General features: G+C 30.3%; 4 protein-coding genes across 18 annotated transcripts; 1 reads left to right on the forward strand and 3 right to left on the reverse strand.

Moving 5' to 3' along the window:
- Positions 1-39: 39 nt before the first annotated feature.
- On the reverse strand, positions 40-9,530 carry LOC143174502 (ATP-binding cassette sub-family C member 5-like). 10 transcript variants are annotated; one of them, XM_076367507.1, is made up of 25 exons: positions 9,367-9,530; positions 8,385-8,478; positions 7,986-8,135; positions 7,682-7,840; positions 7,265-7,412; positions 6,939-7,172; positions 6,697-6,870; positions 6,473-6,620; positions 6,246-6,394; positions 5,916-6,026; positions 5,118-5,228; positions 4,187-4,338; positions 3,648-4,106; positions 3,424-3,550; positions 3,205-3,350; positions 2,992-3,125; positions 2,745-2,932; positions 2,227-2,503; positions 1,991-2,144; positions 1,800-1,928; positions 1,434-1,710; positions 1,187-1,352; positions 932-1,115; positions 673-865; positions 40-549 (listed from the first exon to the last, which is right to left on the reverse strand). In XM_076367507.1, exons 2-25 carry the CDS (start codon positions 8,465-8,467, stop codon positions 286-288), a joined length of 4,317 nt encoding a protein of 1,438 aa, XP_076223622.1. In that variant the 5' UTR covers positions 8,468-8,478; positions 9,367-9,530; the 3' UTR covers positions 40-285. The 10 variants fall into 10 exon arrangements, 7 of the variants coding, with proteins under 7 accessions (XP_076223622.1, XP_076223620.1, XP_076223621.1 ...); XM_076367505.1 differs by lacking the exon at positions 9,367-9,530 and adding an exon at positions 8,803-9,360; XM_076367506.1 differs by lacking the exon at positions 9,367-9,530 and adding an exon at positions 8,702-8,813.
- A 461-nt stretch (positions 9,531-9,991) lies between these two features.
- glo (heterogeneous nuclear ribonucleoprotein glorund) lies at positions 9,992-16,175 on the reverse strand. Its single transcript, XM_031985584.2, has 9 exons — positions 16,017-16,175; positions 15,250-15,517; positions 14,947-15,090; positions 14,065-14,203; positions 12,731-12,903; positions 12,136-12,329; positions 11,916-12,035; positions 11,644-11,743; positions 9,992-11,556 (listed from the first exon to the last, which is right to left on the reverse strand). The coding sequence occupies exons 2-9, from the start codon at positions 15,506-15,508 to the stop codon at positions 11,471-11,473; spliced, it is 1,215 nt and encodes a 404-aa protein (XP_031841444.1). The 5' UTR covers positions 15,509-15,517; positions 16,017-16,175; the 3' UTR covers positions 9,992-11,470.
- Positions 16,121-19,804, forward strand: LOC116430898 (uncharacterized). Of its 2 annotated transcripts, none has more exons than XM_031985586.2 (8): positions 16,121-16,199; positions 17,886-18,138; positions 18,204-18,332; positions 18,402-18,504; positions 18,581-18,719; positions 18,795-18,942; positions 19,021-19,149; positions 19,479-19,804. In XM_031985586.2, exons 2-8 carry the CDS (start codon positions 17,907-17,909, stop codon positions 19,652-19,654), a joined length of 1,056 nt encoding a protein of 351 aa, XP_031841446.1. In that variant the 5' UTR covers positions 16,121-16,199; positions 17,886-17,906; the 3' UTR covers positions 19,655-19,804. The 2 variants fall into 2 exon arrangements, with proteins under 2 accessions (XP_031841446.1, XP_031841445.1); XM_031985585.2 differs by lacking the exon at positions 16,121-16,199 and adding an exon at positions 16,552-17,720 and having other exon boundaries at positions 19,479-19,790.
- Positions 19,745-22,928, reverse strand: LOC116430894 (fidgetin-like protein 1). 5 transcript variants are annotated; one of them, XM_031985580.2, is made up of 4 exons: positions 22,789-22,928; positions 22,224-22,313; positions 21,751-21,853; positions 19,745-21,647 (listed from the first exon to the last, which is right to left on the reverse strand). In XM_031985580.2, the coding sequence occupies exon 4, from the start codon at positions 21,632-21,634 to the stop codon at positions 19,832-19,834; it is 1,803 nt and encodes a 600-aa protein (XP_031841440.1). In that variant the 5' UTR covers positions 21,635-21,647; positions 21,751-21,853; positions 22,224-22,313; positions 22,789-22,928; the 3' UTR covers positions 19,745-19,831. The 5 variants fall into 5 exon arrangements, with proteins under 5 accessions (XP_031841440.1, XP_031841438.1, XP_031841437.1 ...); XM_031985578.2 differs by having other exon boundaries at positions 21,751-21,895; XM_031985577.2 differs by having other exon boundaries at positions 21,751-21,920.
- Positions 22,929-22,930: the final 2 nt, after the last annotated feature.

Below are 22,930 nucleotides of genomic sequence, written 5' to 3' on the forward strand. Positions count from 1 at the left end.
GATTAAAAAATATTTGTCATATGTAGCTATAAATGCCTTGGTAAATCGGTATTTTTATTTAGAAAGAATTTTATGCAATACATAAATTTACGAGAAAATACATTTGTAAATACATATAATATATAAAGAATATATTTTTGTTTTATTAGAAAATATAAGGAATGATTTATACGTTATCATTTCACTTTCCTTTAAAAATAATAGTGTAAAGTAGTAATATGAAAACTGTTCTTCAGTTGTAGTCAATACTTCTTAGTTATAATATTAACATTAATATTAATTAAGTCAAGACTCTTTTATGGCTTTATCCGCCGAAGTCAGCATTTTTGAAAATTCAGAGTTCGGATGAGATAAGAGTATGGATGGTGTATCGAATTCAATTATCTGCCCATTTTTCATAACAATAACGCGGTTACATGAAACCACAGTCTTTAAACGATGAGCAATTGTCAGTACGGTACAGTTTGAAAATTCATTTTGTATTGTACTTTGCACTGCCTCTTCAGTCTCAGGATCGACAGCAGCTGTTGCTTCATCCAGTATCATTACCTACAATTAATGGAATTAAAATTATTGTTACTAAATTAATTTAATTTAACAATACACAGTATGAATTATTCATTGCAGTTCTATATTTCAAAATGCAATGAATACGAATAACAAATACTATACTTTAGTATTGCGTAAAAGTGCTCTGGTTAAACAAAGCAATTGCCTTTCACCAACACTCAGATTTTTTCCTCCGACTTCAACAAACGCATCCAGTTGTCCTAACATATGTCTTACCCTCTCTTTCATTTGTGTTTTTTCTAAAGCGCTCCAAATATCTGAGTCACTGCATTGCTTAAATGGGTCTAAATTTGATCTACAATAAAAATGAATAATTTCTTAAACCATTTTTTAAACACTTTAACCTTTTAAAGATAATTACCTGATAGTCCCGCTGAATAAAACAGGATCTTGAGGAATTATAGATAGTTTACTTCTCAATAACTCTAGGTTTATTTTCGCTATATCTACGCCATCAATTTTAATTTTCCCAGATGAAATTTCAACTAATCTGAACAAAGCAACGACAAGAGAACTTTTTCCAGCCCCCGTTCGTCCAACGATACCTGAAATCCATTACATCGCGCCCTAAATAATTATCAGTAAATATAAGAATCATTTTTTAAGTCACTCCTACCTATGTGTTCACCGGCGTTAATAGTAAACGAAATATTATTTAACACTGGCAACAGTTCTTTTCTATAACGCAACTGAACTTTATGGAATTCCAGCTTCCCATGAGTTGGCCACTCATTGGAAGGGTTTACAGGAGCTTTGCTGACGATGCCTTCCTTTTGTAAAGTCTGTATTATTTATGCATATACCTGGATTTAATTAAAATATTTTGTACGATGTATTACTAAAATGTATATTCGTTTACTGACTCTCAAATAGTAGCCTATTCTTTCGACACTTATGAAACGTGTTTCTGTTTCCGCCATTAACCGTACAGTATACTGAAAAACACCTGTCATTTGGGTGGAATATGCCATTGCTAAACCGGCGAAAGCTGGTGGTATCTGATTTTTTAGCGCTATCACAAGAAAGGCGGTGATAGATGAGGAAACAATTGCCAAACTATCGAGCCTTGCAGCTGACCATCTCATAACTGACTGACAGAGGTAAAGACACAAATTATTTAAGTCAAACAGTTCCTCAAATCTAGAAAATAATAACTTGTTAAGAACTTGTAATAATCGCAACATCCAATTTATTATCTGTTCAAATAATTTCAATGAAAATAAACATACTTATTTATAAAAGCTTTCTCCTTTTGAAACGCATGAATGGTGTTCGTGCCATGTACAGTAGTCGTGACAAAACTTAGAATGGGTGATTTCGAAGTACTTTCCATCCGCTTAAAGTCTCTCATTGCAACTCTAAAAACAATTTTCTATATTTAAATGCTCTTCGATATTATTTAAAAATCTGTTTGTTTTACCTAAATATTCTACTAATGTAAAAGAAAGTGGCCCCAAGAATAATTAATGGCAACGAAAACCATGGTATTATTGAACATATGAAAATAATTGGGAAACTGCATGTGAAGAAATTCTGTACCATATTTTCTACGGAAATTGGAATGTAGTTGTCCACTATAATAAAAAAAATAATAAATTAGACAAGTAAGATAATTTCCATTTATAATACCGGTAGAAATATTTAAAAAGCTTTCACCTTCGTCCACATCACGGCTGAAAATATTTTGTATTCTACCGCTAGGCGTGGATTCAAAGAATGTTAACGTGGATTCAATCATTTTTTTGAACACTTTATTATGTAGTGCCGTCGAAGCACTTATTGTAGTATAGCTAATAATTAAACCACGTATCAGACTTGTAAATAAAATAGCTCCAATGCAGGCTCCGTAAATATTTTGATAATATGTAAAGTCAGGATTGTCATTTAAGTTTTCTGATACTATAGTTTCATTAGTTTTAGGGTCGGTAATGTTCTTGAAAAAATGATACAATAGAGATATAAGACATGCTTCAGAAATATATTTTATGTTACAATTATTATACGCAAGTATAATAATTCTATAAGAAATATATGATTAATTACGTTTATAATCAGTAGATTCAAAAAATTCAAAAAGACACGAAATTTAATTTAAAGTTCATAATTTTTTACAGTTTCTTATTGTCCTGAGAATATATTGAATCACTGTATATAATAGTATAAAAAATACTTACTCCACCACCAGCCTTAATCCATATAGCTAACCACCAAGAACTAAATGTAGAGCTTCCTACGTTCAAAAAAAGTGTACAAAATACTAAAACTCCTATAAAATAACCACCCGCAGATTTTATGTATACGTGGTACGTGTGCGCTTTCACTGTACCCGTTTCCACTTTTTCTTCCGTGGTTAAAGACGATCCTAAAAAAATACATATAAATTAAATTATATTCAAATTATAATTGATTTGTGACACATACCTCCTCCAGACATTCTATTTGATACTTCGCCATTGTTGGAGTCATGCAATGAACTACTATTTGCTACAATTTGTGTTTTCAAATTCTTGCTGGAGTTTTTACTTTCAATTTGAGCACTTGTGGTTGATGGTTTACTAAATAAAATTAAATTATATAATACGATTATGTTGTTAAAATTCGAAATATTAAACGCATCATTTATACAACGCTCACTCTTTTGTATTGTCCTCGGTTGTTAACAGTGAACTGTTCACCATTGAAGTATATTCCTTATTTAGTTGCATCAACTCATCATGCGTGCCTTGTTCTATAATTCTACCGTTACTCAATAAGTAGATTTCATCACAGTGTTTTAGAAACTAAAATTTATAGAAAATTGTATTACTCGTTAATAGCACAATAAACATATAATCGAATATGAATGAAACATACTTGAACTTGATGCGTCACAAAAAGAACACATTTGTTCTTGAGTGCTCCAAGAATTAAATTCTTAAAAATGTATGATCCCACGTGAACATCTACTGCGCTTAATGGATCATCCAACAAATAAATATCTCTATGAACAGATGAAAACAGTGAATATTTTTTACAGTGTAAATATAGTATTGATTTTCATTGAGATGAAAAATATTTTAAGATGGAAAATTTCTTACCGGTTGGCATATAGTGCTCTAGCCAGAGCAACTCTTTGCTTTTGACCACCTGACAAATTAATACCTCTCTCGCCTATTTCAGTATCATCTCCACCGGGTAACATGTTTATGTCTTCTTTTAAGTTACATACTGTAACTGCATGATAATATCGCTTAGCGTCAAACTGATTACCAAATAAGATATTTTCTCTAAGCGTTGCGTTAACAATCCATGCTTGCTGACTAACATAGGCGCATGAACCTTCTCTCAAGAGTTGCCCATTAGTCATTTTCAATTGTCCCAAGGCAGCAAGTAATAGACTAGATTTTCCACTTCCTACGTGGCCACAGATTCCTACTAATCCGCCTTTTTCTGCCTCAAATTTAATTTGAGAAAGCACTTCAACATATTGAGTCCCTTTAGAAGGTTCAGTTAGTTTTTCTAATTCGACTTTGTTCCTCGAATCTGAAGAGTCTTTTCTGAAATAAAATGTCGAAAACTGACTTCGATAACATAGCAAAAAATAATAATAAATGTTTTAGTAATAACATAAACTCACGTTTTTTCATTATTAAAATTTTTTGATTCGTTATAATTTTGATTCAAAATCGAGTTTTCATATACAAATGTACCGTTAGCAATGACTACCGCTTGTGATTTTACAACTGCTTTTGATATATGGCATGTGTGTTCTTCTAGAAGTAATACATTCTGCACAAAAAGCACTAATCATTAAAAGTGTATGGCAAAGTAAAATAGGAGAAGTAATTTCATTATACAACAGCATGTTTCTTAAAAACATTTTCTAGCTGTATTAATAATTGGTATATTTATCTCTTAATCCATGCAACACATATTTATAAACATTGACAAGTGTTCAGAGTAATCCAATCAACGTAATTACTTGAATGTTATCTGCATTACTATTAATGATAATTTCATGATCATTTTTAATTTCTGAAATTTTATCAATTACAACATATACCTTTCAAATCATATTTCTTGTTTGAATAATTGATTATTCAAATATAATTGAGTTGCCCTGTACTTGCCAGTACGTTTAAAATAAAAATCATTGCACACTACTTTGTTCAAAGCACACAACTAAAATGAGCAAAGAAATTACTAAATGTTATCATGCATAAAGCAATTATGTAAATTCACTATAAATGTTTAAGCTGTTGCAACATACATAAAGTGCAAAATAAGTTTCATTAAAGTACAGTGACTACATGCTACAAATCCAGTTTTCATACCATTCTGATGTTCAATTTCTCTTCTCTGTTACATACCAAACATGAAATAAAGTAACTTACAAAACATTATGCATTGTAACAAAGAATAAAAGCATTTTTGTTATCCATTTTTCATTCACAAAGCTACAAAGATGCATAGAACTACTGGAAATGTATTTACATTAATATAATCTCACGATACCATTAGTACTATTAGTAATCAATAGTGACAATAAATAGACAAAAAATAAACACCTGCAATCTGTTGAGCGTTATTTTTGATTCAGCGATCTGAACTAAGGCCACTTGTAAAAACATGAAAGAGGAGCGAAATTGAGAATTGAGTAACGATATGAAGGGAAACACCTGGAAAAAGTAACATATCCCAGTTTAAAGTAATGGTATTTATCATTATTAATTGTTTCTAATTGTTTCCAAATATTCTTTGTGCGTTAAATTGTAAGTGCAAGTGAAGTGCACCCCAATCTTAAATGGTTAATATCACAGGGAGGAGTAAGAGAAAAAGCAATTGCTTCGATATATTATTTATACACCATGCAGTACTTTCCCCTTTACACTCACAACTGTTATGAGAAGCTTTTACCATTATACTAAACTGATATTTAAAGTCAGCTAGTACATATTATTAATAATACAACTTTCGTGCAAATCCTATGCATTTTTCCCATCAAATTATATTAAGTTAAGTGACTTCCAGTATAAAATACATGAAAGCTAGTTTCCTAATAAAAGGTACGAAAATTACGTGTATAGATTAAATTATAACTGAAACCTAAAATTCTGGAATATTTTAATATTAAATCATATTAGATTAAGTCACAAGTAAGTTCTGTTTTTTTTTTAATAGAGCTTATTTTTTACTTGAACTTTTTTTGACACTTTAATTTTTAAATTTAAACTTAGAGACAATTTTCTAATAGTCTTTATTATAGAAGTATAATCGGGTAATGCTTGGAACAACAATTATACTCTACTTATAACGGATCTTACTTATGGCTAAACCCATTAATTTAAACTTAATCTTTGAGAGACCTTGAGTCTTCTAAGGGTAATACGGGCGTCGAAAAAATAACGTGTAGAGTCCTTAAGGGAAACGAGGGCCAATCTCAGCATACTTCCAAAAAATGTTGTAACTGGGAAAGCCTGCAATATATATTGCATTAAACGAAATTGTTACTTCAGACATCCTTAAGCATTTTGCATGGATATAAACGATTCCATTGACCACTGAAGTAATAATCTTTTTATTACGAAATTACTTATTCTAATATTCCTCCGTAAAATTCATTCAGTTGTGTAATATGATAAAACTGGAACCTTCAATATTATTATCGATTCAATGATATTTAAAAATTAGTATACCTGAGCGGCAGTGATACTACTGCTCGACGATAAATGAGCTAAAACTGTAATGATAGCAGATATTGCAGGTACAGCTGGCGTTAAAGAAATTGCAAGGCTTTGAAAGTATACAGTTTTATGTAACCAGTGTTCTTCCTTCTTTCGTATATCTAAATGACAATACAAACGTAATAATATTTTAAACATATAAATATTACTTACCATAGTTTACTTAAAAGTGATCGTACCTAACAGTTTGCGACTGAAATATTTCTCCCACGAATACATTTTAATTAATTTTATACATTCTAAGATTTCGTTCATCAATTTCACTCGTATATCTGTGACAATAACAGTCTTCGAACGAAAGTATCCAACTACACGAGATATGAGATACTAAAAAAATAAATGTATATTTATATCGTATTCTAAAATATTAGAAAAATATAGGATACAAAATAATCATACGCACCTGAAAAGGATAGAATAGAATAAAAACAACTGTCCCAAGAAGAGCTAATGGACTAAGTATCCACAGTATATAAATTATACCACAAGTGACGATTATTGGGCCATTGAGGACCATAGGTCCATAAATAATCACTTCAAAGAGTCTTTGACTATCGTTAGTAAATAAATTGATTATCTAAAACCATAAGAAATTAATAGTGCATACTCTATTTAATATTCATATAAATATTAATTAAATATTACCTCTCCTGTACTTTTATTTCCAAGGCTATTCAGTCTTATAATTTTCTTGTACAAAAGACTGATACAAGCAGATTTTAATCTTAACGCTGTTCTAATGTTTGTATTCCAAGTCCAAGTGAAAAATATCATTCGTAAAACATCACAACATGTTAATAATATTGCCCACTTTATACCTTCCCACACGTCTTCTTCTGGAGATTGAACGTGTTCTAATACTTTCTTCATTAATATCATCTGGAAAACGAAAGAAATAAGTAAACTATTTATATGATCTTCAATTTTATAGAATATATATTCAGTAAATTATATAAAACCAAAGCTTATACAGGACTTAGGAATCCACAAATTGTACTACAAGTTATTAAGAACCATGCAATATATATCCTTGTTCGCACAAATCGCCAAGCAACCATCGGAAATGAAGCCATATTTGGACCGCGCTCGTTTAACTCCTCTTGCCAAAGTACCTCCAATCTACATATGAAATTGTATTTTACAAGAGGTACAATTTCTATAGCTAAAGATAATTTTATAGATCCGTTATGATGTAAGACAGTGATTCTTGGAAGCAGAACTTCTATTTATTATAAAATAAGTTGTCAAATTGTCAAATTTAATTTTTCTTATTTTTTTAAATCTAGGTTTAAGATCATTCAAAGCAGAATCAAATTAAAAGAATTGGCTTAACTAACTATTTGAAACTCATGAGCTTAACTTCCATTGAATTTATATATAGTAATTACCTTTGTGTATTATATTTACAACTTTCATAAGATGATATATGTGGGATATCATTTATACTAATACCCTTCTTATATGCTTTCCATATATAAGGTGTTATCCAAGTATATAAAACATATGAAAATAATCCAGCATTGTCTGCTGGCATACTTTCTTTGTCTCTAAAATGTAAAACAAATGTACAAAAACCATTACATTATTAACAGTAAAGCTACCAGCAGGTCAAGATGACCTATTCCTGATTACTTCTTTTACACTTTGACTGCTTAGTAGTTCTAATGTTAAGGAAGTTGTTCAAATACACACGATTTTTCATGACGTATGGGTATAAGATTCCTCAAAGCTGGATTATATCGGCTGATGTCAGATCTCCTAATGTATTCCACAGCTATTTTTGGTGAACGTGCATTTGGACTGGGAAGCAAAAAGTGCTGCCCCTTATTATTATCGCTATATCTGAAAGGATATAAATTTGATGTTTAGATTTAAGATATACACAGTTTACATATATCTAATTAATAAAAGAAACAAAGATAATATTTAACAAAATTAAATTGTCTATTAAAAGATCTTTAAGTTGACATTTAAAAAAAATGAATTTAATCAGTACATTCCTTATTATTAAACAATCTTATTACTCTTATGTATTCAATTTGTATAAATTATTGTTTTTAATTGTAATAGTTAAATTATTGTGCATCATACCTTTCAATGTTAAAATTCAAATTCTCATTATTTTCTACTTCTTCATTATTGACAACAGTATCCTCTTTGTGTCTTTCATCCATTTCTTTTTATACTGTAAATCAATAAAAAATTATTAGACTTATAAATAAATAAAACAAACTTTCCTAGAAAAAAAAACATTAACGAAGTTATTGAATAAAACACAAATTTTATACATTTTTTTGAAACTGATAAAAAATTCTATATGCCATGAAACAAGTCGTTAAATGTCATTGACACATTTCGTTAACATATCAATCCATGTAAATAAGTGGTCAATGGTTTTAAAAACTTACTACTCGCTTTTATTAACTTCAAACCAATTAAGATTAGATAAAAAGAGATTAAAGAAATATATTATAAAATACTGTTCCTTATTTCGTAACAGTGTCACTACCTTTATTGCCGTTGACGACTAGGCGAAGAAAATTAATTTGGCTGATAAGTGACAGGGTACATGACGCTTTACGGTGCACTTGACGTTGGTGAAGAGTGTCGAGTGCGTTAGAAGAATGATAAGGAATCTAATCTTCCTAATCAATTACTGAGGCTGAGCAAACATATCTCGTCTATCCGTATAACTTTATTATTCAAATTTTCATATTGTAACTATTTCTTGCGCGTTGACATTCCATCACTTTTCACCGTTTTGAAATTTGTTTATTATACTATATACAATTTGTAACAAATTCAATTTTAATTATACTTTCTTTCCTGTTAATAATATCAGAAATGTTTCTGGTAGTTACCAGAAATTATTTAATTAAATAACCCTTATAATGTACTTTTATTTTTTTTTAATTCCGATGCATTCATTAAAGTTGAATGTGTCAAGACTTAATTGCGTCTTCTTTTACAGAATTCCTTCACCTTCTCTACCTTGCATGGAAACCGTTTGTTACTAGCTTTGGTTATAGCAGTAATGATATTAATAATCTGTAGTCATACTAATACACGTTACTTTATTTGTCAAGTGATTTATTAAGTCGTCCTTGCTATGTAGATCTTCATCCACATGCTTGCCTAATCACACACGAAGTATGTTTGAATTACTCAGTATGGACCGGTACATCGAAAGTATGCATGATGTGTTTCTCTTTGTTCCGAGGTTATTTGTATGCCACGAATGTGCTGTAAAGACTTCTTATTCATAGATCGTTTTTATAAAAATTAATATAAGGAAGAGTTTATTTTATCCATTAAAAGCACTTTGATATTGTAGATGGAATAAAAAATTTATTAATTACATATTCTTGTTGTTTTTATTTCAATGTAATTTTGCTCAGTTACACTTTTTATGAATGTGTGCATCAATAGTTTACTCATTTCAATTCACTTTCACTTAATTTTTGAATGCATATTCAATTTTAATGAAATAATATACAGTGATAACTAATATAAATGTAAAATTATAATTGTATACGTATAAAGTATTAAAATTAAACTACAATTGTAAAACTCAATGGAAATAATATTTTATTAAAATATTAGATTTTCTTCATGCAGAATTGGTTTGTTTTAAATTTCTGTTCTTACAAATTGGATCATATATCTGTATGGAGGAGGAATATATTAGAAAAAAAACGTTGAATTATGAAGATAATATTTATTATTATACTTTATAAAACACAGGTCACATCAAACATACACCATTCCTACAAATTTTTCATGCACAAGACAATTTACGAGGATACAATTTTCGTTTTTTTTTTTTGCGAATTTACTCCACTCACATACAAAACATGAAGTCCCAAACGAATACACACATACCCGCCTCGTGTACAACATTCATTTCCACAGTGAAATATTTAGAGTATTCTAACTCTGTTCACTTGTACACAGTGAAATATTACACATATATTTATGTTGTTGGCTCTTCGAACATTCATAAGAGTTAAAGATGCTGCAAGTAACAGATTGGCGAATATGAAACTACGTTGTTTAACAAGTTGAATTTTACAATAGAATAAAACAATTTTAACATTCTGTATCTGTTTATTATTATCATAAAAGCAATAGAAAATTTAATATTGATTCACGAGATTACTGAATTTCTTATAGTTTCTGATTTCCTTTTCATTTATTCATTTCTTAGTTCGTTCGTTGCAAAATAAATTATTTAAATCATTTGAAATCTATATCTTAAGAAAGCTAAATGTAGCTACTTTTAAGGTGTTCCGTGAATACCAACCTAATTAAATTCTTTCAGAAGCAAATATGTATATAATTTTTGTAAATGCCAAAAGTGGAATAGTACAAGAAGATTTGATACATACGGTGAATAAATGTCTCTTTATCCTTCCTTTGTACTATCCAGAAGAAACAGTAAGTTAACGTAAACTATGTAAATATAACTGTGAATTATTATTCAGATAAATATGTTACAGTATGAAGTAATCATTGAAGATTATTTGTATCCGATAGGTAAACTAACTATATCTTGTACGTGCAAACACGTTTTTATTTCTAACTCTGTCAATAACTTGTCGTCAAAGCTGTCATTACATAATTCGTATATATGCTTATTTTTATGATATTATTTGAGTTTGGAACACTTCTTATAAGGTCTTAATGAAGTAGCGGATATACAATGCACTTGAAACTGTGTAGAAAACAGAAATAAGGAAAAAAAGTTGAACAATATATGTATATATGACTCAGTTTTTCTCTTTCTTAATGAAACAACACTGATCTCTAAAATTTTTCAAATATAAACTGTCTTTTACAAAGTTATTTGTAGTTATAATTAAAACTTGAAAACAAAATGAAAATGGAAGAGAAAATAGTAATAAACATAAATTCTAATTTATGTTGCGGACGTATTTAACTAACTAATGTTCATGGATAATACTTTATCGTTATAAAAAGTGAAACATAATCTTTCCATATGTTCTGCTTAACACCAATACATATGTATCTCATATAGTGTAGAACGAAACATTTTAACTTCTAATTGAACATAATATAGAAATCAAGTGTCATTGTGATGATACAATTCATTGTTTTAAAACTTTGATTTGCAATGCGTTTTACCGTCGATAGCGTAAGAAACGCGATATCCGCCCTCAAAAACTATTGTAATTATTCCCTCCTAGCTGAGAGCTGAAACCTCTGTTCGGGGAGTAACCGGGCCTAAAGTTGTTACCTAAACCTAATAAATTAGAAAATATACGTTACACAACTTATCTTTAAAGCTCGCTATAGTCTAAATTCAACTTCAAAAAATTTTCAAATATACCTCCGCAAAAATTTCCGATGCCACCCAACGACATTCCGCTTGAACCACCAGTAGAATTTAGGAATAATTCAATGTACCTATGGGACATGTGACTTTTGTCCTGTAACATAAGATCACAATAGTAAATGTAGTTTCACGTTTAACTAATTATTAAACTGATGCCTGAAATTCGAATGTAATAGTTTTTAATAGAATTTTAAATTATATTGGAATTTTTATTGATTCTATACAAAACAATGATTGTTTCGTATTAATAATTAAAGGATATAAACCTTAGACATTGCTTTAACAGCTTCTTCGTGAGTTGCGAATTCTACATCAGCTTCTCCGGATGGTCGTCCACCATTTTCAAGAATAATCCGTACATTCACTGGTTCAATAGGTCTGAAGAACTGCAATTAAAGTGTTCAATTGTGATACTGATAAGCTACGTAATCGAATTTTACTATAACATTTTTAAATTACTAATAAATTTGTTTTAAACAAACTTACGTCAGCTATATCTTGTTCTGTAGCTTTGAATGGCAATCCACGCATGTGTATACTGTGAATACCAGAATTACCACCCCATGTATCACCACTGCCTCTGAAGTTTCCACCCTTCATATCTAGACCACCGCGCATACCCATGCTCCCTCCACGGGAATCAAAATTGTTTCCACTTCCCCAAGGGCCACCATCAAAGTCTGTAACGTATTAAATAACAATAAAAAAAGATCAATAAAGCATCTTACCTTCCGAGTCTTTCACAATGTAAAAAAAAGAAACATTGTTTACATATTAATTTCTGGCTTTCGGGTGAGAGCCATGTCCACTAGAAATTTTTTCCCAACGTTTCGCCAGCATTGCAGCTGGCTTCATCAGGGGGCTAAAGGCATCTGATACTGATGTGTGCCGGAGAGGAGTCTCTTTAAATACGTACCCTGTTCATGTTCCGGATCGATGGTCACCAGTTACTTTAATTGATCAGCTGACCACGGCTCTTACCCGAAAGTCAGAAATGAATGTAACACTCCAGGCCGTGAAAGCATCAAAACTACTATTGTTTATATAAGTTTTAAAAGTAACTATTTGAAATGATTAATACCTCTGTTTCTGGAACCTCTGCCATTATTACTAAATCGGTTCATCCCACCGAATCGAGCACCTCTATCATAGGGAGCAGGTCTCTGATTAAAACCACCCATTGGTCCACCTCTCATTTTTGGTCCAATATTAGCACGTACTTCCGACAAAGTGCTTCGGAAGATTTCGATGTATCTGTTAAGGTTGATATTAAAATCGTTAGCATTCATGTAGAGGTATTACTGCCGTTTATAATCGGCTGCCTTCGAATAGGAAACTTCAATGCAAAAATATCAATGAGCACAAGTTCGAAATAAAAAAGAGATATGTAAAGGGGTAAATGTGAAATCAAAAGTAAAAATTCTGCGCATAGCAGGTATAGTAAATTTGATTATTGTGTGATGCGAAGAAGAAAAAAAAATTAAAGACAGAAAGAAATGATTCAAAGAAAAAATCCATATTGAAGATTTTGTAACAGATTAACTGTTCATACTGCACCTCCACGGATTTATTAAACCTGTGTAGATACCCTCCCTCGGTGACATTGCATTCTGTTGCACCTATGTCACCCTAGCCTTTGAGATGCTGATGATCCTCAGGTATATGACAATTACAATTGCAGTTTATGCAATTCAATGAAAAGAAACTAAGACTGGTATCGAGAAGCGATACAACTACAATGAACATACTCAGAATCGAAAAGTTTCATGACCTTGTAGGAAGCTAGAACGTCAGAGTTAGCATATGGTACTACCATCGCATTAAACATTTTCGTGCATTACGAGCTGTACTTCACTAGTGATATTTTGTTTAAACAAAAAAACTGTGCGAAGCCTTTGAGCTTGAACTTTTTTTTCTCTGTTGCATAAAACGTACAATTGTGCAATTGTCAAACAGATGTGCCAGATTAGATCGATGATAACTACCTCTGTAGCGCCCACCCATCCTGGGTTAGCCCTACCCACCTCCCATGGGGTTTGGTGACGATGTAAGGGGGTACCTCCCGCCCGGCACCCACCCATAGGTTTCAGTTGGGCCAACAGTACTTTCGCTTACGTACGACTAACTTTCTTTTATCCGTGTTTAGATAGAAGCAGTTTCTTTATCTAACCAATACGCATGACGACACGTAACAGATTAATAAAGTAAAAAGAAAGTTTAATATAATTTGAAACCTATTTCATTTTGTTTCTTAACAAGCTTTTATTAATGGAATAGTAGTAAAGAAACTGCATCCGTTAAAAAATTTTTCCCGCTATTTACTAACAAAATTTATATACCTACATGTACTACAATCATAAAATGATATTGAAAAGTCATAAGTATACCCAAACCCAGCTAGCGTCAGTGCCCCACCTGTGTCCTATCTTTTCCTTGTGTTTCTGCAGAGCGCGCTCCGCAACATCTTTGTTAACAAATTGAACGTAAGCCTCCCCAGTACTGCGGCCCGTGTAGTCTGTCGGTAGTGAAATCCCGTTCGGCAATATCTCCAACCCTGACCCACACATAATCAAACATCGACATTGTAGCGTAACACCCATTATTAATTAAAGTATCGTCAGTTTATTAAAACCCTTATAAGAAGCAAGATTTTAATATCCTTTGCACATTATGTGCAAAATGTCTCGCTCCAAAAAATATACTATAAATATATATATATACTATATATATATATATATATATATTTAAGAAAGACAAAAAATACTTTACTAGGCCAAAGTTAAGAATTAAGTACTACCTTCAAAACACAAAGATGTATTGTAAATAAAATGTAAAGCATATGGAAAATATAATAAAAGTCTTTCGATCCAGGGCTAGTGAAACACAGGAACTTGAATTTTAAAAGTCTTAAATCTTAACTCAGGCGACTGGATAATCATGGAACACAGAGGTGTTGCTTAGGATGGTTATAAACACAAGTATGAAATTACAGGACGTCTTGATATCATGATTTAAGTATCTGCGTATATAAAACTAAAACACAAAACAGAAAACAATGCCACTTCGTACTTAATCAAAGAATGCTATTATACGTATATACTATAGCCATCAAAAACATTTGGTCCCTGTGATTCAAGATTACTTTTAATCAACAAAAATTGTACAAGAGGGAAATAATTTGATTTAAAAAAATTTAAGGATACATTGGTTATCAAGAAGGTTTAAGTGAAATTTCAATAATGCATTGTAATAAAAAAATAATTACAAATACAAGCTCATATATGTTGTGTGAAATACCTGAGAAAAATTGTGCTATCTCTTCTTTGGAACATCCAAATGGCAGGCCACGAAGTCTTACACAACCATCATCCATTGCAATTTCTACGTTCAAACCACTTCTTTTGACTACCCATTCCATTTCACCTCTTTTTGCTTTGAAAACTATAGCAAAAATAAAAAAAAATTAACTATTTTCATGGACTCATATGATATACAATAATATATGTGCTAAATGAAATTTTTGTTCTAAGTTTATAAAATTATATTATTCTGTTAATTTTTACATGAAAAGTTAGAATAACTATACATTACTTAATTTACCTTCTATATAACGATGACCCATATGATCTCTGTCTCTCTTACAAGCTTTTTCAATATCTTCTGGTGTATCCATTTCAACGTATGCCTCGCCACTAGGGCGGCCTTCTCTGGACATAGTCATGTGAACTCCATTTTTACCATTTGAAATAGAACAATCACTGAAGAATTTCATGATCTCATCAACAGTAGTAGACCACGGAAGACCACGTAATTTGACAACATAGCCTTCATCGTCATGATCTCCACTACCATTCGACATGGCTAGAAACTAAAGTAATCTTTATTATAAAATGATCAACATACATTTTAATACATCTTCTAAAATAAATGAATAATAATATCCATGAGAATTGACATAATTTTAGCAACATTTAATCTCTGCAATCTCATTTTTAGAAATTTTATTAGCTTTAAGTTAGTAAGGTTAACTTCGTCACGTTGAAGCAATATTATCTATACATATTTCTTCATTGACTAATTTTCATTTTAAAAAATATTAATAAAATAGTTGAAGGTCAAAAAACTAAAAAAAGAAAGCTCGAAATAGACAAATATGAAATAAATATTTTACAATGTATTGCTAATAAAAATACCGAGCTGATAATAATAATAAAAATTAGTAAAACTTGGAAAATAATAACGTAAAAATTTCAAAGAAAAAAAGGCTTAAGCTCAAAGAATACGTAATGCTGTAAATATTTGGTTTTAACTTTTCATATATATAAATTTTATTGATTTAAAAAAATTAATACATTATTTATACTTACAAATATTCAGTGATGAAATGTGGACAAGAAAAAATTCACAAATTAATTTTAATTGACAGCAAACGCTTCGCCAACACCACGCTTTACGGAACTATCAGCAAAATGGCGTACGCTTCAGATATGCTTAAGGCTGGTTTACAATTATCAAGGTGATCTTATAACTATGTATCAATCATTAAAACGGTAATATATTACAAATATTCTTATGTAATGTAGAAAATTATATTTTTACTACAAATTTAATCTGTTTCAAACATATAAAAATAATTAAATATTCATATATTCAATGAATGTGTAAATACGTAATTTAGGCGACACTTAATGGAAACAGTTCACATGAACATGTGTTCTATTTGACTTTGTTTAAAGCCATTTTTGTATTTCAATAATATTTAAACTATTCACCTTACTAGTACTAAAATATTTTGGCTGTTGATATGACAAACCTTTTAATAAATTTAACTACACCTGAAATTTCTGAAAGATTGTGCGATTTTTTTATATGAAGATTTCAATACATATATAGCAAGGCTCACCATTTTGAATATTTTTTATGAACGTACCTGTTTATATAGTTACATAAGTGTTACTGAACAAACATGCTTATAACTTTGATACAAGATCAAATCGAATATATTTACTGTTCATATAAATTTTTTTCATTTTGCATCTCTTGTCCACTCCTGAATAGGATTAATATATTCTGTTGAACTCTGTATAATTACCTACAAAACATCTGTTTGAATGTTCTTGAATATTCTCATCTTGCCTATTATCACAGATTTAGTACAGTACCGGTACAAATTATAAAGGTCATGAAATTTTGTTTAAGGCTTGAGATCTGTATTATTTTAATATTATGCTAAAGATTGCGGACAATTCACGATATCAGATTCATTAACAATAATCAGATTAGCTTTATGTCTCAATTGTATTACAGAATATTTAATCTGATTCTACGACTAAAAACGCACACAGCGGGAATATTTAAATAATGAAAACAAAGTTTCTGGAATACAATATTACATAATTGTAGTTTTTACTGACTCGTTAATAAAAATATATTTAGGTTATTTTTAACAATAGTTTATATGAAAAAATAATAGAGAGAATTTTTGTATCTATTTCACATAAATATTAATTCTCCGAACAATAAAGACATATAATAATGTGTTGCTGCATAATAACAATTGATATTAAAAAATTCTCGTTTATGATTTTAAGTTTATAAAGTACTACCTAAAAATCAGAATATGTATTTTAACATGAAAATAATTAGAATCAAAAGGAATCACGTTAGCATATTGAAAATTACGACCGAATGTCGATCATTACCCTTTGTGTTATGTATTCATACACTAGGGTTGTATTTTGAACAACTATGATCGGTATAACAGTTTGTCCTAAGTAATTAAACTCTGTATGATGTTTGATTTTTTTATTATATAATGTTTATGCGCAGAATACCGATATTTTCCCGCTGTTTCTTGACATTTAACGAATTTGTTTTTTTCCTCAATATTTCGTTTTGCGAATTCAGTATCCCGATAACAGTAGGACATTCAGTAACAAATTGAACAGTAGAAAATGTATTTTCCTCCGGAAATATGGGAACAAATATTTTTGTACACCGACGCAGTAACACTTACAAAATTTAAAAGAGTTTGCAAATATTGGAATGGAGTTATCAATAGGATTTTAATGGTATTTTGTACATTACTTTAAAATTATCTTCAACCGTTTTCTTGTCCTTGTTTTTCTTCATAAAAATACAAATGCGGATGCGTATTAAAATCTTTAGAGCTTTAAGCATTTCAAAATAACTTTGAACTTGTCTATAATTATTTAAAATTTATTAATTAATCGCAGGAAAATGACCACTGGCACAGAATGTGTAAAAAAGAAATCCCTCAAAACTTATGGAGCACTTTTTGTGAGACACTGAATCCGATGAAACATTATACTAAATTTCATGAGATATATGATTATAATATGTGGATGGCATTATATAAATTATGGACTAAATTCAGAAATATACCAGAATGGAAACCAGGAACTGAATGTATTGAGCCATTAAAAATACAAAGTCATACAGAACATATCACATGTTTAGAAATATCAGGTACTAATGTATAGTTAAGTCTTACAGTAAATTATAATTAATATTGAATGTAAATACTGTTGTAGAAAACATAATGGCTGCTGGGTCTAGCGAAGGCTACGTTTATTTTTATGATGTCTGTGATATATCCAAAACTCCATTTTTTGTAGCTGACAATGTGGAATATATACAAAATGTACAGTTTATTAGAGATGGTATATATGTTTATGCATATAGTTAACAAATAATTGTATTACAAATTCTTAAGTATACACATTTTCTAGACGCGTGTGTCCTTTGTGTTACTCGTTCTATAAATAATCACATAAGTATTTGGGATTTGAGGACAAAAAAGTTAATTAACAAAACAGTAGGAGAATTAATTTGGTATGATTTCAATAATATAAAATATAAAAAATAAAATAATTATTCCTATTTTTATTAAATCGTAAACATTTAATAGTACAAGTTACAGTTACTTTTACAATGCAGTCCGTAATATGGTAATTATTGAAGGTACAGTAATAGAAGGGACAATAGTTAGGACAGTATACGAATTGAATACAACTGAAGTTATTGCTCTTGGTGCAGATAATAATAAGGTACCAGTTTGAGAATTATTCTATCAATAATTTAGTAACTATACTAGATTTAAAATATTTGAATGTTTTATTAAGGTACATCTTTACACGCGAGAACGTTTCATACATTTACATCTGACTCCTGAAAATAAGAAATATATTACTTACACACTTGCTGAAATTCCAAATATAAGAGTTCATCATTTTTATATATTCAAACCAGATGTAGTTATCTGCATTGCAGGTAGTAGTGATTTTATTCATTTTATGGTATTCTAATCCTATAGTATACAAAATAACAATATATCATTTGTGATTTTAGGATATGGATATCTAGGTTTTTTAATTAAAGGTAAAAAATGGGAAATGCACAACTTGTTTCCAATTTTACATTGTACACCGACCGCTGTTTTCCTGTATGGTCGTATACTTTTTGTAGGAGCAGATACTGGTAATTGAATAACTTGTTCAAAATACGGTGGTTCATAAAAATATCTAAATATTAGATTGTTCCATAAGTTTATTTCGGCTCATAATGTTCAGTTCAGCTTTCAAATTTTCAAAAGATGATATTATAAGGCTTTCAAGAAAATGAAAGAAGGTAATAGATCAAAATAGATTGTATATAACTCAATAACATGACATAGAATATAAAATATTAATAGTTCAGTATATAATAAAAAAAATGAATAAACTTTTAGGACAATCTAATACTTATAATAAGTTTACAGTATGTTAAAAGTATCATTGATCAAACTAAATAACATCTGTCATTTTCAGGAAGTGTTTATATATATCACATAAAAGATTTTGCGGCAATCAATTTCAGTACTATTCATTTTAAACAGTTGACTCTTGAACACACAGCAGTTGTATCAGTGAATATACTTGTTAATATTGAAACATATTTAGTAGTTACCTTCAGAAGAAAAATTCACATTCTTCAATTAACTTAGTACTTATAAAATTATTTTATAAACTTTCTATACATAGAATTATTTAAAAAGACGTGTACCTTTTGTAGGACAATATATTTCAGTACAATGTAAACATTTATAAATATATTTATTATAAAAATTTGTATTACAAAAATATAGTTTGATATATAAAATACTGACAAAATTGAGTCTTCATTACACTTTATAATTTTGCGCAGTTCCACTTCCATATATAGCGTCCCATTCAACATAGGCTGTTAAACTAGATTCGGATACACTTGGACGTACATAAATTAATGCTTCTTTGAAATCATCGACCGTTATTTGTCTAACATCTTCTTTCCTAATATTTTCTAATTGACTAAATGGAATACTTCTTATTGGTCCCATGCTAGCTTCCTTACATAAATTAGACATATCCGCTCCGGAATATCCTTTTGATTGTTCAGCCACATCATTAACTTCTTCTTCCGTGAGATTGTGAGGAACTGTTATTAGTAAGTTATTTATGATTTGTTTACGAGCTTGAAATTCTGGCAGAGGAACATAGAGTCGTTTAACGAGCCGTCTACGAGCTGCCTCATCCAATTCATGAGGTCTATTCGTCGCTCCGACAATTAAAATACGATCCTCGTCTGCGGTGGCAGCTCCATCTAATTGTACCAAAAATTCAGTTTTCAGTCTTCTAGAGCTTTCATGTTCGGTTTCAGATCTTTGAGTGAGCAAAGAATCTATTTCGTCCACAAAGATAACTGATGGCTGATAAACTCTGGCAACAGCAAACAATGCTCTGACCATTTTCTCCCCTTCCCCTATCCACTTTGAAGTCAATGAGCTTGCAGAAATTGAAAAGAATGTTGACTTACTTTGAGATGCTATACATTTTCCTATAAGTGTTTTGCCAGTACCTGGAGGTCCAAACAACAAAATTCCTTTGGGGGGTCTACGTAAACCAGTAAAGATATCAGGCCTCAACATAGGATATACAACTACTTCTTTAATGATTTTTTTCGCATATTGTAAGCCAGCAATATCATCCCAAGAAATGGTAGTTTTAGAGTCCATTATTTCATTTCTTATCAATTCAATCATTTTTGGTTCTATGTTCTTCAATCTTTCATCCTCCACCTCCATTGTCTCAGCATCATTGTTATACATGTTATCATGAGATTGCATCGCCTTTTCTTTTTCTTTTTTGAAAGGACATACAAATTGGGAATTAACAGTTGCTTTACCGCCTAAGGTCTTTTTCTGCCCTGGCTTATTGGCTTTCATCTGCTGTACTGTTAATTCATCCCTAGCTGTTTTGAAGCAGTTTACTTTAGATTTACATACTTCAGAATCTTTTTTATCATTCCGAACAAAAGCATGTGATTTTGATTTTACATTGTTCTTGTAAGTACCTGGCTGTTCATAATTATTCTTGGATGCATTATAAGTGTTTTCTCTTACAAATTTAGATTGTGTTTTAAGTTCAAACTTGGATCGTTGATGAGGTGCAAAGTTTTGTACTTCCTGATTTATTGAACAAGACTTAGATTCTTGTCTTTTATAAGTTACTTGGGTAGCATTATTTTCTTCTGCAGAATTACTTGATGAGAATGAAGTTCGTTCTACATCGTATTGACTATTATCATCTAGTCTGCTTCTATTGTCAACATTCATACTAGAACTAAGGTTAAATTTAGTGGGTGCACTAACTTTCCTATTTCGTACCAAGAATTCTTTATTTTTCCAGGTATTTACTATAATTTCTATATGTCTATCATTGAATATCCTCCCATTACACAACATTGTATTGTCATTTTGACAAGGTAAAGGTTTCACACAATCAAGTGCTGTCTGTATATCATTTAATCCAGATTTCCATTTTTGTGGATTATTACTGATTTTAGGTGCCTGTACCTTAAACTGTTTCCAATAATTGTTAATACCATTTTTGTTCTCCATTAGAGTTTGATAACTTTCCAAACCTCTTCGAAGTAAACATGCTGCCATATCTTCAGATTCACTGAAAAATATAATATTTTTATATATTTTTCCCTTTAAACATTATGATGTATGTTAAATCTAGATTACTTATTATTATATCATTATGCCAATACAAAACTTACAATTGTTTTGCAGTCAAATACTTTGTAGCAAGACATCTACGTTCAAGATCTGCAACTTCTGTGTCATCTTTGTCAGTTTGAGAAAATTTCAAAATGTGATATGCTGCCAAAAAATTACTTTTCTCTTTACTAACTACTGCTTCAGCTGTAGCCATAATGTCAAAAGGAACCTTAAATTCTACTAATTAAAAAAATTGTATTCATATTAACAGTAGGATTGTATATATCATATAATTCATTCAAAAATTTTAAAGATTCATATCTCTGTTATGCATCAAATATAAGAGTAACTAATCATTTATATTTCAAATAAATTTTTTAGAAAATTCAATAAAATAAATTAATAGTTCTGATATAGTATAAAATAGAGTCTGTCATATAATACAAATACAATGTCCCTAAAATGTCAATACCATTTAAATATCCACTACTGATAAATATAAGTAGTAACCATAGACAAGGTAGAACAATACCTGTATAACTGAATAGCTTGTAGATTTTTACAGCTTAAACGAACTGCTATACTGACCCAAAAATCTGCTTATAGCGTCTTCTCTTATGTACTGAAAACAATTTAAACTTTTCATTACAATCTTTTTTTACACGACCAGTATTTCAGACTATCGGACTATCTATTCTATTTCTCGTCAGTGATTAGACTATTTTTGACAGTATTAGTATTTCAAAATAGTAAATAGTAACTTCACAAACGAAGTATAGGATAGACATAACATGCAATGTAAAATTTTGTTACACGCTCTCGAGGGTACTAGTACCCTTTACCATTTTCATGTCACACCCTATCGTATCGACTAAGGCTGGTTTTGCATGGTAGCGCTATAAGTGATAGGAATGAGAATCAAAAGTACTGAACAAAAAATGCGTACTTAGGTATAATAATAAGTGCAAATTTAATCAACAAATTGTCAAAATTATTATGAATAACACGTACGTAACGAATCGAAACGAATAATTTGTTCTAAAGCCAGAAAGAAGAAATTGTAAATAGCGAAAATAAGCGAAATATTTTGAATGTACCTTTCATGGTTAACACGTATTGGAAACTTTCACCTGCTTGAGCAGAGGAGTCCAATTGGACGAGGCTCAAGTAAGCATTCTGCCCACAAATAGTGTGCACAGTATTTCCCTTCAACCGACATGGCGTCACATCTTTTGTTAC

Source organism: Nomia melanderi, chromosome 5 (genome assembly GCF_051020985.1).
Source record: "Nomia melanderi isolate GNS246 chromosome 5, iyNomMela1, whole genome shotgun sequence".
Taxonomy (NCBI): domain Eukaryota; kingdom Metazoa; phylum Arthropoda; class Insecta; order Hymenoptera; family Halictidae; genus Nomia; species Nomia melanderi.

Coding starts and splice junctions, on each gene's coding strand:
- LOC143174502 (XM_076367507.1), bottom strand. CDS start 8,467: ATGGATGAAAGACACAAAGAGGATACTGTTGTCAATAATGAAGAAGTA. Junction 6,871..6,938: donor GAAATAAAAGTACAGGAGAG/GTAATATTTAAT, acceptor TTATGGTTTTAG/ATAATCAATTTATTTACTAA. Junction 3,351..3,423: donor TTGTGACGCATCAAGTTCAA/GTATGTTTCATT, acceptor TATAAATTTTAG/TTTCTAAAACACTGTGATGA.
- glo (XM_031985584.2), bottom strand. CDS start 15,508: ATGTCGAATGGTAGTGGAGATCATGACGATGAAGGCTATGTTGTCAAA. Junction 12,904..14,064: donor AAGGAAAAGATAGGACACAG/GTGGGGCACTGA, acceptor CAACCTTAACAG/ATACATCGAAATCTTCCGAA. Junction 11,557..11,643: donor CATCGGAAATTTTTGCGGAG/GTATATTTGAAA, acceptor CTAATTTATTAG/GTTTAGGTAACAACTTTAGG.
- LOC116430898 (XM_031985585.2), top strand. CDS start 17,604: ATGTATTTTCCTCCGGAAATATGGGAACAAATATTTTTGTACACCGAC. Junction 18,333..18,401: donor TGTACAGTTTATTAGAGATG/GTATATATGTTT, acceptor CACATTTTCTAG/ACGCGTGTGTCCTTTGTGTT. Junction 18,720..18,794: donor TTGGTGCAGATAATAATAAG/GTACCAGTTTGA, acceptor TGTTTTATTAAG/GTACATCTTTACACGCGAGA.
- LOC116430894 (XM_031985577.2), bottom strand. CDS start 21,905: ATGGCTACAGCTGAAGCAGTAGTTAGTAAAGAGAAAAGTAATTTTTTG. Junction 21,648..21,750: donor TATTTGACTGCAAAACAATT/GTAAGTTTTGTA, acceptor TATATTTTTCAG/TGAATCTGAAGATATGGCAG.